Raw genomic sequence first — 15,000 nt, forward strand, 5'->3', positions numbered from 1 at the left:
GTGACATCACAAAGCATTTCAGCAACAAAATACAGCAAATCAGCTGAGTTGTATTTTGGGCTTTTAATTAGTCTGTTAGTACAGCGTAACAGATATTGCGTCATCAGGTGGGCGTGGCCTATTTGATAATCTAACCCTAACCCTAACCGTAGTTTTTGGTTGTTTATTTGTTTTCTAAGATAAATCTACCTGTATGACTCTTTTGTCCTTCGTAGTATGCTGGGGTTTTTTTAAATAAGGAATTTTTAAAGACCTCCGGAAACACACCCACTTTACGTCGTGGTAACGAAACCCCTGGAATTTTCACTTCAATAGGGCGTCGGCCATATTAGTTATCAGGCAATATATAAGGACGCTGCTTATACACGTCTCCTCAGTTTGCCCTGTGCACTGTGATTCACCCCACCTTGTTCCTATTCTGCCCTGCCTGTTCTGCCCTGCCTGTTCTGCCCTGCCTGTTCTGCCCTGCCTGTTCTGCCCTGCCTGGTGTTTGCTTCTGTATTCTGCCTGTGTACTGGGTCTCAGTTCTTTATGCTTGGTGTTTGCCTGCTTTGTCTGATTTATTTGTCAGGCTCATTAAAGACTTTTATTATTTACATCGGTGTACAACACAACACAACAGCCTGACAGTACAACACAACACAACAGCCTGACAGTACAACACAACACAACAGCCTGACAGTACAACACAACACAACAGCCTGACAGTACAACACAACACAACAGCCTGACAGTACAACACAACACAACACAACAGCCTGACAGTACAACACAACACAACACAACAGCCTGACAGTACAACACAACACAACAGCCTGACAGTACAACACAACACAACACAACAGCCTGACAGTACAACACAACACAACACAACAGCCTGACAGTACAACACAACACAACAGCCTGACAGTACAACACAACACAACACAACAGCCTGACAGTACAACACAACACAACAGCCTGACAGTACAACACGACACAACAGCCTGACAGTACAACACAACACAACACAACAGCCTGACAGTACAACACAACACAACACAACAGCCTGACAGTACAACACAACACAACAGCCTGACAGTACAACACAACACAACACAACAGCCTGACAGTACAACACAACACAACAGCCTGACAGTACAACACAACACAACAGCCTGACAGTACAACACAACACAACACAACAGCCTGACAGTACAACACAACACAACACAACAGCCTGACAGTACAACACAACACAACAGCCTGACAGTACAACACAACACAACAGCCTGACAGTACAACACAACACAACAGCCTGACAGTACAACACAACACAACACAACAGCCTGACAGTACAACACAACACAACAGCCTGACAGTACAACACAACACAACAGCCTGACAGTACAACACAACACAACAGCCTGACAGTACAACACAACACAACACAACAGCCTGACAGTACAACACAACACAACAGCCTGACAGTACTACACAACACAACAGCCTGACAGTACAACACAACAGCCTGACAGTACAACACAACACAACAGCCTGACAGTACAACACAACACAACAGCCTGACAGTACTACACAACACAACAGCCTGACAGTACAACACAACACAACAGCCTGACAGTACAACACAACAGCCTGACAGTACAACACAACAGCCTGACAGTACAACACAACAGCCTGACAGTACAACACAACAGCCTGACAGTACAACACAACAGCCTGACAGTACTACACAACACAACAGCCTGACAGTACAACACAACAGCCTGACAGTACTACACAACACAACAGCCTGACAGTACAACACAACAGCCTGACAGTACAACACAACACAACAGCCTGACAGTACAACACAACACAACAGCCTGACAGTACAACACAACAGCCTGACAGTACTACACAACACAACAGCCTGACAGTACAACACAACACAACAGCCTGACAGTACAACACAACAGCCTGACAGTACTACACAACACAACAGCCTGACAGTACAACACAACACAACAGCCTGACAGTACAACACAACACAACAGCCTGACAGTACAACACAACACAACAGCCTGACAGTACAACACAACACAACAGCCTGACAGTACTACACAACACAACAGCCTGACAGTACAACACAACAGCCTGACAGTACTACACAACACAACAGCCTGACAGTACAACACAACAGCCTGACAGTACTACACAACACAACAGCCTGACAGTACAACACAACAGCCTGACAGTACTACACAACACAACAGCCTGACAGTACAACACAACACAACAGCCTGACAGTACAACACAACAGCCTGACAGTACAACACAACACAACAGCCTGACAGTACAACACAACAGCCTGACAGTACTACACAACACAACAGCCTGACAGTACAACACAACAGCCTGACAGTACAACACAACACAACAGCCTGACAGTACAACACAACAGCCTGACAGTACAACACAACACAACAGCCTGACAGTACAACACCACACAACAGCCTGACAGTACAACACAACAGCCTGACAGTACAACACAACACAACAGCCTGACAGTACAACACAACAGCCTGACAGTACAACACAACAGCCTGACAGTACAACACAACAGCCTGACAGTACTACACAACACAACAGCCTGACAGTACAACACAACAGCCTGACAGTACTACACAACACAACAGCCTGACAGTACTACACAACACAACAGCCTGACAGTACTACACAACACAACAGCCTGACAGTACAACACAACACAACAGCCTGACAGTACTACACAACACAACAGCCTGACAGTACAACACAACAGCCTGACAGTACTACACAACACAACAGCCTGACAGTACAACACAACACAACAGCCTGACAGTACAACACAACACAACAGCCTGACAGTACAACACAACAGCCTGACAGTACTACACAACACAACAGCCTGACAGTACAACACAACAGCCTGACAGTACAACACAACACAACAGCCTGACAGTACAACACAACATGACAGCCTGACAGTACTACACAACACAACAGCCTGACAGTACAACACAACACAACAGCCTGACAGTACTACACAACACAACACAACATTTTTGATGACGAACACGAGGCTGCTGAAACACCACCATTTTGGTTTCACTCTAAATGCGAACATTAAGGACAAAATAATCCCTAGGGTGAGGGTTAGTGCAGACACACCACAGTTTTAGACTACATCTTGCCTTCTTGTGCCTGTTTGTGTGTTATATGTGTGTTATATGTGTGTTATGTGTGTGTTTTGTGTGTTTTGTGTGTTGTGTGTGTGTGTCCCAAGTGCACAACATTTCCATAGAGATGCATTTTGATCTTCTGAACAAGAGGAACAGTTAACTAATCCTTACGAGAGGAGAAACACAGGTGAATACATTTTGTGTGTGTGTGTGTGTGTGTGTGTGTGTGTGTGTGTGTGTGTGTGTGTGTGTGTCTAGACCAGTCCCTAGAGATTCAGCAGCACCTATTCTCAAAGCTACTGGACAACACAAACAGCAACAGCTGCTAGTCTGCTGGGGTTAAAGCCCAGGTGTGAACTCCCTGACACAGGTCAAGCACACAAACACACACACTTACACACAAACACATGCATGCACACACAAACACACATACAGACACACACACACACACACATACATACACACACACACACACACACACACACACACACACACACACACACACACACACACACACACACTGAAATACACAGACACACACATGCACATATACACACATACACACACGCGCACACACAAACACACAAATACATGCACACAAACATGCACACACAAATATAGACACACACACACACACACACACACACACACACACAAATATAGACACACACACACACACACACACACACACACACACACACACACACACACACACAGATTAAATGCATGTCCTTTTCTCTCTCTGTCAAAAGCTCCCACTCATCAAACACTGTGCAAATTCCAATAAATTATTCATGACCGCTGTTTGCCTAATCGAACAATTTGCATAAAAGAATGTTTACTTTACAATCCAAACACTTGAGGCGATGAATATTTCATTTACACTAAAGAGACTCTTTAATTTTACGTCTTTATCTGCTCCTAAGGGACCATGTCGCTTTGTTTGGCAGCCACTCTCTGAATAAATCCACACACACACACACACACACACACACACACACACGCAATTGCCTCTACACAATTTCTGTTTTTATTTGCCATTGTGTGTGTGTGTGTGTGTGTGTGTGTGTGTGTGTGTGTGTGTGTGTGTTACATCAACAGGACCACTCCTTATTTAAACATCACTGTTGAGTCACAGCTAACAAACTCCCTCCAGTTTAGAACCCAACCAAGGGGAAGTGCAGAGAACAAGTGAGTGAAGCAGAGAACACCAAGAACCGTTAATCCATGTTCTCATTAGAACTTCTCAAATTTTAAGGCTCTGTCCCGAACACTAGAACTCACCAGGGGTCTCATTTATAAAGCGTCCTTACGCACAAAACGGGGCTAGAAACATGCGTAGGCCAGTTCCCATGCAAAGGTACGCACATTCTGGAGACAAAGGGAATAATAATAATAATAATAATAATAATAATAATAATAATAATAATAATAATAATAATAATACTCAGAGCTGCCTTACAGTCACATTGTCCACAACGAGAGCGCAGGAGGAGATGGTGCGACTACATGTCATACAGAATAGCATGAAATACCCTTTTATTAGAGAACTGCAGAATATTTTCCTTAATGTACATATATCATAAAATGTCAAAGTCTGCAAATACAGTCATGAAGCACAATCGCTCCTCATCATCAGTCCTAACTATTACGGTGTTCATTACAAAATCATGAAGCAGCATGTGTTCACTATAACATTTTCATCTTAAATTTTCGCCCACAAATAAATTCTGTGATTTTGTCAAGGTGTTAACAATCAGTCTAATTGCAAGAAACATATAAAACCTCCGGTGACCAGGGTATGTAATGCTTCATGATGGCACTGCTGGCACTGTTGGAGGATTACGCCAATGGGAGAATAAGGAGAGAACGAGTTTTCAGGGACCATGATGATTTCCTGGCCCATGATGATGACTGGCTAATAAGCCGATTTAGATTCCCTAGAGCTGTGCTCTTAGATATATGTGTTGAATTGGGTCCAGTATTAGAGAGGGCAACACGCCGGAACCATGCCATCCCAGTCCAAATACAAGTCCTCACCACTCTGGGGTTCTTGGCAACCGGCTGTTTCCAGCGAGAAAAGCAGACAGGTGAATTATTTATATAAAAAAATATATATAAGTAATCCTCAACTTTGTGTCTAAAACCTTTTTGTATATGAAATAATTCTATTGGAATCTATCATCTCACCCTATAGGTCTGGTATATCACAGCCGTCCCTGAGTGCCATAATATCTGTCGTTTTGAATGGTATACTTAATATGGGTAGTCGGTGCATCAGGTTCCCCTACACTGTGTGAGATACATCAGGTTCCCCTACACTGTGTGAGATACATCAGGTTCCCCTACACTGTGTGAGATACATCAGGTTCCCTACACTGTGTGAGATACATCATGTTCCCCTACACTGTGTGAGATACATCAGGTTCCCCTACACTGTGTGAGATACATCATGTTCCCCTACACTGTGTGAGATACATCAGGTTCCCCTACACTGTGTGAGATACATCAGGTTCCCCTACACTGTGTGAGATACATCAGGTTCCCTACACTGTGTGAGATACATCAGGTTCCCCTACACTGTGTGAGATACATCAGGTTCCCCTACACTGTGTGAGATACATCAGGTTCCCCTACACTGTGTGAGATACATCAGGTTCCCCTACACTGTGTGAGATACATCAGGTTCCCCTACACTGTGTGAGATACATCATGTTCCCCTACACTGTGTGAGATACATCAGGTTCCCCTACACTGTGTGAGATACATCAGGTTCCCCTACACTGTGTGAGATACATCAGGTTCCCCTACACTGTGAGAGATACATCAGGTTCCCCTACACTGTGTGAGATACATCAGGTTCCCCTACACTGTGTGAGATACATCATGTTCCCCTACACTGTGTGAGATACATCAGGTTCCCCTACACTGTGTGAGATACATCATGTTCCCCTACACTGTGTGAGATACATCAGGTTCCCCTACACTGTGTGAGATACATCATGTTCCCCTACACTGTGTGAGATACATCAGGTTCCCCTACACTGTGTGAGATACATCATGTTCCCCTACACTGTGTGAGATACATCAGGTTCCCCTACACTGTGTGAGATACATCAGGTTCCCCTACACTGTGTGAGATACATCAGGTTCCCCTACACTGTGTGAGATACATCAGGTTCCCCTACACTGTGTGAGATACATCAGGTTCCCCTACACTGTGTGAGGTACATCAGGTTCCCCTACACTGTGTGAGATACATCAGGTTCCCCTACACTGTGTGAGATACATCAGGTTCCCCTACACTGTGTGAGATACATCAGGTTCCCCTACACTGTGTGAGATACATCAGGTTCCCCTACACTGTGTGAGGTACATCAGGTTCCCCTACACTGTGTGAGATACATCAGGTTCCCCTACACTGTGTGAGATACATCAGGTTCCCCTACACTGTGTGAGATACATCAGGTTCCCCTACACTGTGTGAGATACATCAGGTTCCCCTACACTGTGTGAGATACATCAGGTTCCCCTACACTGTGTGAGATACATCAGGTTCCCCTACACTGTGTGTGGTACATCAGGTTCCCCTACACTGTGTGAGATACATCAGGTTCCCCTACACTGTGTGAGATACATCAGGTTCCCCTACACTGTGTGAGATACATCAGGTTCCCCTACACTGTGTGAGATACATCAGGTTCCCCTACACTGTGTGAGATACATCAGGTTCCCCTACACTGTGTGAGATACATCAGGTTCCCCTACACTGTGTGAGATACATCAGGTTCCCCTACACTGTGTGAGATACATCAGGTTCCCCTACACTGTGTGAGGTACATCAGGTTCCCCTACACTGTGTGAGGTACATCAGGTTCCCCTACACTGTGTGAGATACATCAGGTTCCCCTACACTGTGTGAGATACATCATGTTCCCCTACACTGTGTGAGATACATCAGGTTCCCCTACACTGTGTGAGATACATCAGGTTCCCCTACACTGTGTGAGATACATCAGGTTCCCCTACACTGTGTGAGATACATCAGGTTCCCCTACACTGTGTGAGATACATCAGGTTCCCCTACACTGTGTGAGATACATCAGGTTCCCCTACACTGTGTGAGATACATCAGGTTCCCCTACACTGTGTGAGATACATCAGGTTCCCCTACACTGTGTGAGATACATCAGGTTCCCCTACACTGTGTGAGATACATCAGGTTCCCCTACACTGTGTGAGATACATCAGGTTCCCCTACACTGTGTGAGATACATCAGGTTCCCCTACACTGTGTGAGGTACATCAGGTTCCCCTACACTGTGTGAACAGGCCGAAATTATAATGCAGCAATGTCTGGTTTCCCAAATGTAATCGGCACAATTGACTGCGATCATGTTGCTATAAGGGCACCATCTGAAAATCAATTTGCTGTTAAACAATATTAAAAAGTAGAAACTGTAACAATTTTTTTTAAATATAATTATAATCTGCAGGTGACAGTGGCTACCCCAGTGGTTACCCCAGTGGTTACCCCAGTGGCTACCCCAGTGGTTACCCCAGTGGTTACCCCAGTGGCTACCCCAGTGGTTACCCCAGTGGTTACCCCAGTGGCTACCCCAGTGGTTACCCCAGTGGCTACCCCAGTGGTTACCCCCTGAGACGCTGGCTCCTCACCCCATTTTTAAACCCACAGAGCGCAGAGGAAACTCATTATAACGAGGACCACTCTCGTGCCCGCGCAGTTGTGGAGCGTGTAATGGTCGTGTAAAAATGGGCGTGTACTGGGCGGGATATGAGGCTGGTTCAGGTACGCACATCCGCGGGAACATTGCTTACAGGTGTGCGTACGCACGGTTTTATAAATTGGAATATTTTTTGGCGTTCGCCATTTTTGGTTTTTGGGCGCACGTAAACTTTTAGTAGGGATCCTACACACAGGTTTATAAATGAGACCCCTGAGCTGATCAAATCAAGGAACTGTCAGAAAGTTACTTCATATTCAAGGTAAAGCTTTAAGTCATCAAGAGGTGGTCAAAGAGCTATACCCTCATGCTAGAATAGGGTTCTTAGTAGAACTCAAAAGCAAGAATGTGAATAATTTACAATAATCTAAATGAGGAAGTGTAAATAAAACTGAGGTTGATTTAAATCTGTGATTTGAAGAGAACACAAACATAAACAAATAAAAACAAGACCATGCAGCAAACACATCCTGAAACATGTTAAATGGTTTTCCAATGAAATTGTATCTCCATAAGCTCGCAGACTTCCTGCTCATGTTCACTCGTTTGTAACTTTGCAACACAAAAACCAATAAAACGGTGTGGAGATGCAGCGAGAGCTGCGGCACTGATGGGCTTCAGTAAAGCGCAGAAACACAAAACCCCTAATTCAGTTTATAACCACGATTACAGACACGCTAGAGACGCACAGGAACCATGACAGGAAGTGATAATGATGGATAACACATTTCTGTAAAGTGCTGAAAAGTTGGGGGTGTGTGTGTTTGTGTGTGTGTGTGTGTGTGTGTGTGTGTGTGTGTGTGTGTGTGTGTGTGTGTGTGTGTGTGTGTTAGTGAGTGAGTGTGTGTGTGTGTGTGTGTGTGTGTGTGTGTGTGTGTGTGTGTGTGTGTGTGTGTGTGTGTGCGAGTGAGTGTGTCTGTGTTGGTGTGTGTTTGTGTGCGTGTGTGTGTGTGTGTGTGTGTGTGTGTGTGTGTGTGTGTGTGTGTGTGTGTGTGTGTGTGTGTGTGAATTTGGCTTGCTAGAACACTCAAAGTGCCAACACACACTACTGTTAGACAGGATTAGCTGAGACATAAAAAAAATATCCATTTCGAATACCCTCTGCCACCCCCCCCCCCCACCTCCCTCCCTCCCCCTCTCTCTTGTCCCTTGTCTCTCTCGCCCTCTCTCTGTATTTAATGGAATCATCTGTATCTGATAATGGTCTGTAATTGTATTACTTTTCCTCCACATCCTGAGGGGCAGCACTTCAGTCACACTCAGTCTCTCTAACTAATGTCCCCACATCCTGTAGTACAAATGGACCAGAGACAGAGAGACAGTTTAAATGAGCTTTTTTAGTTCAGTAGCTGATAAAACACAGTGTGTGCCAACATGTGCCAACCTGGCATAGGAGTGTGTGCCTCTCCCAAAACCTCTTTCTAATAGCTCGGATAAATAAATCTTGAAAGTGTTAATGGTGAGATGTTATAAATTAGATTTCTGGAGTTTTTAGGCTTTCACTGCATGAACCCAAAGAGACAGACTGTCTAAAATTGTGACATTTTGTCAGACGGAGGGATTATTTTTAATTTTTTCTACTCTTACTCTGATCTGGTAATATATAGCAATCTCACGTGTGTTACATGTGTGCGTGTGTTACATGTGTGCGTGTGTTACATGTGTGCGTGTGTTACATGTGTACGTGTGTTACATGTGTACGTGTGTTACATGTGTACGTGTGTTACATGTGTACGTGTGTTACATGTGCGCGTGTGTTACATGTGCGCGTGTGTTACATGCGCGCGTGTGTTACATGCGCGCGTGTGTTACATGCGCGCGTGTGTTACATGCGCACGTGTGTTACATGCGCACGTGTGTTACATGCGTACGTGTGTTACATGCGTACGTGTGTTACATGCGTGCGTGTGTTACATGTGTACGTGTGCGTGATGCTTTTAAAAGCAGCTTGCAGTCAGTGCACATTAGTGACAATGGGCACCAGTTACTCAGGTCCATCAGGACTGTCCAACAAGTCCTGCCCTATAACTGCCCAGAAAGCCTTGTAGAACTCCAAAGGAAGACCATTTATACCTGGTGCCTGTCCATTCTCCATCCCCTGGAGAGCCTTCCAGTGGCAGACCTCTGTCCAATTCCCTGACTGCTTGCTCAGAGAGCTTAGGCAGGTCCACCAGGAAACTCTCCTCCACCATCTTTGTTCCTGACCACTAACTGCTGTACAGCATCGAGTAGAAGTTTACTGTCTGAAATTCAGTGGGCTCCAATATGAGAACCATAACCCAGCACAGGCAGCTCCAGCACTAACCTAACCCTAACCCTAACCCAGCACAGGCAGCTCCAGCACTAACACTAACCCTAACCCTAACCCAGCACAGGCAGCTCCAGCACTAACCCTAACCCTAACCCTAACCCAGCACAGGCAGCTCCAGCACTAACACTAACCCTAACCCTAACCCAGCACAGGCAGCTCCAGCACTAACCCTAACCCTAACCCTAACCCAGCACAGGCAGCTCCAGCACTAACCCTAACCCTAACACTAACCCTAACCCTAACCCAGCACAGGCAGCTCCAGCACTAACCCTAACCTGCATTACAAAATGAGAGAATCTGTGATCATGGAATTATTATTATTATTATTATTATTATTATTATTATTATTATTATTAACGGTTGGAGTTGTATTTTTAACTCTTGATGAATTGTCATTTTTCTAACTTATTGTCTATAAGCCGCTTGGGTCTGTAAGTGAAAAGGTGTGTAGAAAAGTCATAACACATAATTTCACACAAAGTGTCAATGTTTTTTGAGGGAACATAAACACAGCATAAGACACTGCGTTGTAAATGTAAAGTAAGACATTGTAGAAGGAAGTGTTCAGTGTGCTGTATGATTCACTATCATCACTTTTTACAATGAATAATAAAGATCAGATTTTCCTCCTAACCTTACAAGCAATATCTCTTGTCTGGACATGAAATATGTGCCTCCAAAGCATTCTGGCCTTTGCTCTTATGCAGGTCTGTTGAATTGGAGCAGTGTGTTTGGTGTCGTCAATGTATTGTGAATAAAACTGTATGGTGAATAAAACTGTATGGTGAATAAATCTGTGTGGTGAATAAAACTGTTAATATAAATAAATAGTGTGACGAGGTGTTATACTGGACATGATATATCTCTGAAGCAGATGGATGATGTGACGCCTCATCATCTCCGTCTGTTAAACTCTTCCTTAAAACCATATGTATTATAACACTGAGTGTGTGTGTGTGTGTGTGTGTGTGTGTGTGTGTGTGTACAATGTACTGTTAGACAATATGTCCATTTAGTAAGGGCCAGAAAAATGCATGGTGAGAATGATGGAAATGAGTGTTCTGGGAAACAGAGACACCTTTAATAAAACACATGGTTCTGCCCCTGTGCTGCTTTCATTCTAACAGAATATAAATGTGTTCTATGGTTTATTAAAGAACTGCGGCTCTCAATCACTGAGTAGATCACACAATGATCACACACCATCATATTCGTCTGTCACAATGAAGGGAATGAGACATTAAGAAATAGTGTTTGTTGGAGCTTGTCAGTGTGCTTCAGAGTCCATTAGTTAGTACGATGACAAGTTGTTGAGTTCTGATGGCCCATCAGAACCAGGTAACTAATGACAACAGGTATTAATCACTGCAAGATAGAAACATTAGCTACATAACACATGTCATTCAATCCAGTTGACTCTCTCTCTCTCTCTCTCTCTCTCTCTCTCTCTCTCTCTCAGCTGAAGGATATCTAACAGTATTTATAACAGCACTGTATGACTGCACAGTTTCACACCATACAGTGGAATCTAGAGATCTTTATGTTTAGCTCTTGTGTGTTTGTGTGTGTGCACGTGTGTGTTTGTGTGTGCGTGTGTGCGTGTGTGCGTGTGTGTGTGTGTGTGTGTGTGTGCGTGTGTGTGTGTGTGTGTGTGTTCCTGTTGTTCAAAAGTTATTGGAACTTGTGTCTCTTATTGGCTGCCACATTACATCTTATTTGCATAAAGGTATGAGTGCCATTGTCTAGCCCCGCCCACTTCACTTAACAGACTGTATTACACTGATGCCAGATTCAGACCTCATCTGTTGGGAATTTCATTGGCTGATGTTCTCAATGGGGGCGGAGACAGGTAATGTGTGTGTTAGTGTGAAAGCAGAAGAGGATCATGGGAGATTTTGTCCTACCACTCTCGGGGTGTTCGATCTCTCCGATGCTGCCATCCGGTGTTGTCCTCTCATAGTGATCCTCGGGTAGCGCCAACGGTCCGATCCTTGGCCCCGAAGAACTTTTACTGCTCGGTGTTTCTGATTCATCCAATCCACTGTCATAGTAACTGTGCTGGGAGGAGTCCTGCAGATCCTGTGCCTGATTGGCTGTTGAAAAGGTCACTCGGCGGTGCGGCAGCTGTGATTGGATGTAAAGGAAACAGAAATGGTTTTAGGACTTCTGTAATATTCGGATATTTTCACTATAGCTGAATTTGCAATACAAAAAATATACATCTCTATATTTTACTAAAATGATGTAGAAATGTTTTAATTTTGGTCATTTTCATTCTTGTTTTTAGAAACCTAGCAAAACCTCAGTATGTATAAATATGTCTAAATCCTCAAGAGGTCAATGTCAGAGTTTCTGATGATTTAAAGTATTTGTAAATTTACACTCTGTAGTGAAACTGAATCAGTTTAGTTTATAAACCAAAAGCAGATATCAAAATTTCCACCATGTTACAGCTCAATACAAACAAGAGCACTCACACACTCCATACACACAACATACACACAACATACACACAACATACACACAAACATGTTTGTATGACAATCAAAATACTGTAAGAAGAATAGAGAACAGAAAGAAGTAAGTTAATGAATCAGTTATTAGTTAATTATTTTATCCTGATGTTAATGACATCTGTGGAGTGAACAGACGACGATGAGGAAGAGACAGAGATGTAGATGAAGCTGAGAATTAGAGTGAGAACTTTGTTCCTGTTGCTTTGTATTCTGCAAAAATCAGCAGTGCCAGTGTTGCTTCATCTGTAGATTAGAACAGATTTATAATAAATAAATATTTTAAACACTTTTCCATGGTTAGTTTTGGGATCTACAGAAGTGTTATTAAAATCCAGTATAAATCTTCACACACAACACCAGCAGGTTTAGTAAAGAGTGTCATGTGGGATTTTAGACAGCGGTGATGATCTGTGTTTCTCTCACTGAATCAAAGACAAAAACACGTCAGCCATTTTGAATCTCTCTCTCTCACACACACACACACACACACACACACACACACACACACACACACACACACACACACACACACACACACATGCACCATGCTAGCACAGCTTACTGAACATTGTGTGTGAAACAAACACTCTCTGTTACAATAGAAACAGACAGCTCACAAATTGGTATCTAAAGTGAGACAAAGACCCAAACACACACACACACACACACACACACACACACACACACACACACACACACACACACACTCACACACACACACACACTCACACACACACACACACACACACACACCCTGTCCCTCAGCTCCTTCTCTCCAGCACTAATAAATCTCTTTCTCCCGCACTGTTTAACTGTTTCTCCCGCTGTGAGAATCTCCACACGTTAAACTGCTTTTAACCTCAAGACTGAATCAAAATCTCTCTCTCTCTCTCTCTCTCTCTCTCTCTCTCTCTCTCTCTCTCTCTCTCTCTCTCTCTCTCTCTCTCTCTCTCTCTCTCACATCACACACATGCAAAAGAATGGGAACAAAATGAGAAAGCTAGACAATGCTAACGCTGGTGTGTGTATGTGGGTGTGAGTGTGTTTGGGGTCTTTGTTTAAAAATCTCCTTTATTCCTTCTCTTCATGTTCTGCTGCTGTTTGCCTCCAGGTATATAACAGAACTACACCAACCCCCCCCCCCCCTCTCTTTCTCTCTCCCTCTCTCTCTCTCCCTCTCTCCCTCTCTCTCTATGTCAGGAGTGACAACGATGCCACAGGTTTGGTGGTGAACTGCACTTGAGAGGCTGAAGTACCTTTACACAACAGACAGACAGACAGAAGAGAGACAGACATCTTTCTCCTTCCCACTGAGACAGTCTGTTTTTGGTTCTACATAAAAAACCTTTAACGTTTTAAACGTGGAGTGTGTTGTTAAGAACACAACCTCACTCATTCGTGTGATTATAACACAGGTATGATGGTTTATAACACAGGTATGATGGTGTTTGTGTAATAACACACGCATGCACTAACTCAGCTACAGAGTGATGTTCTCACTAGAGCTTTACCATCACAGGAGACACGCTGTTCTGATAACCTTAACACCAAGAGCATAACACTCATTTACCTAACAAACACACACAGGCAAAACTGAGGGAAATGAGGAGAGACGGCTAAACACACACACACACACACACACACACACACACACACACACACACAACACATATACACGACAGACAAAAGTGAAAAATAGTTGAAAGTACAGATTCCCTGTCTCTCATCAAACAACATTGGATCATAAAGTAAATAACTGAAGATCTGTTTACTTAAAGAGAGACAGACAGACAGACAGACAGATAGACAGACAGACAGACAGACAGACAGACAGATAGACAGACAGACAGACAGACAGACAGACAGACAGACAGACAGACAGACAGACAGACAGACAGACAGACAGCTTTGATATGAAAACACAGACTCTGACACATTAGTTTGTTGGCTTATTGCATGCTACCACATTGTTATTTCCATATAGTTAAACTCATTATGCACTAGCGTATTGCTAAGCAACATTAGCATGCTTACTGACTTAAACACAAGCTCAAAGCTGTCATTAAAGTGATGCTAAACACTTAATAATGCTAACAACTTTTCCTTAGCTAATAGCTCAGTGTTACTTAATGATATTTATGATATTTAATCATAGTTAGAGAGAGGAGTTAGCATTACTGAGACAGGGTTATGCTAATTTAGTGAAGATGCACTGGCTAATATGT

The 15,000-nt window shown here is 43.5% G+C and overlaps 1 protein-coding gene across 5 annotated transcripts in view; it reads right to left on the reverse strand.

Annotated features, from left to right (window-relative positions):
• pcdh1b (protocadherin 1b) overlaps nt 1-15,000 on the reverse strand; it is a 105,901-nt gene that overhangs the window by 14,601 nt on the left and 76,300 nt on the right. For all 5 annotated transcript variants that reach the window (XM_047802255.1, XM_047802253.1, XM_047802254.1 and 2 more), the window contains one exon: nt 12,164-12,383. In XM_047802255.1, the coding sequence (XP_047658211.1) occupies nt 12,164-12,383 (220 nt within the window). The remainder of the gene's footprint in view (nt 1-12,163; nt 12,384-15,000) is intronic.

The sequence above is a fragment of the Tachysurus fulvidraco genome, chromosome 17 (genome assembly GCF_022655615.1).
Source record: "Tachysurus fulvidraco isolate hzauxx_2018 chromosome 17, HZAU_PFXX_2.0, whole genome shotgun sequence".
Lineage (NCBI taxonomy): Eukaryota > Metazoa > Chordata > Actinopteri > Siluriformes > Bagridae > Tachysurus > Tachysurus fulvidraco.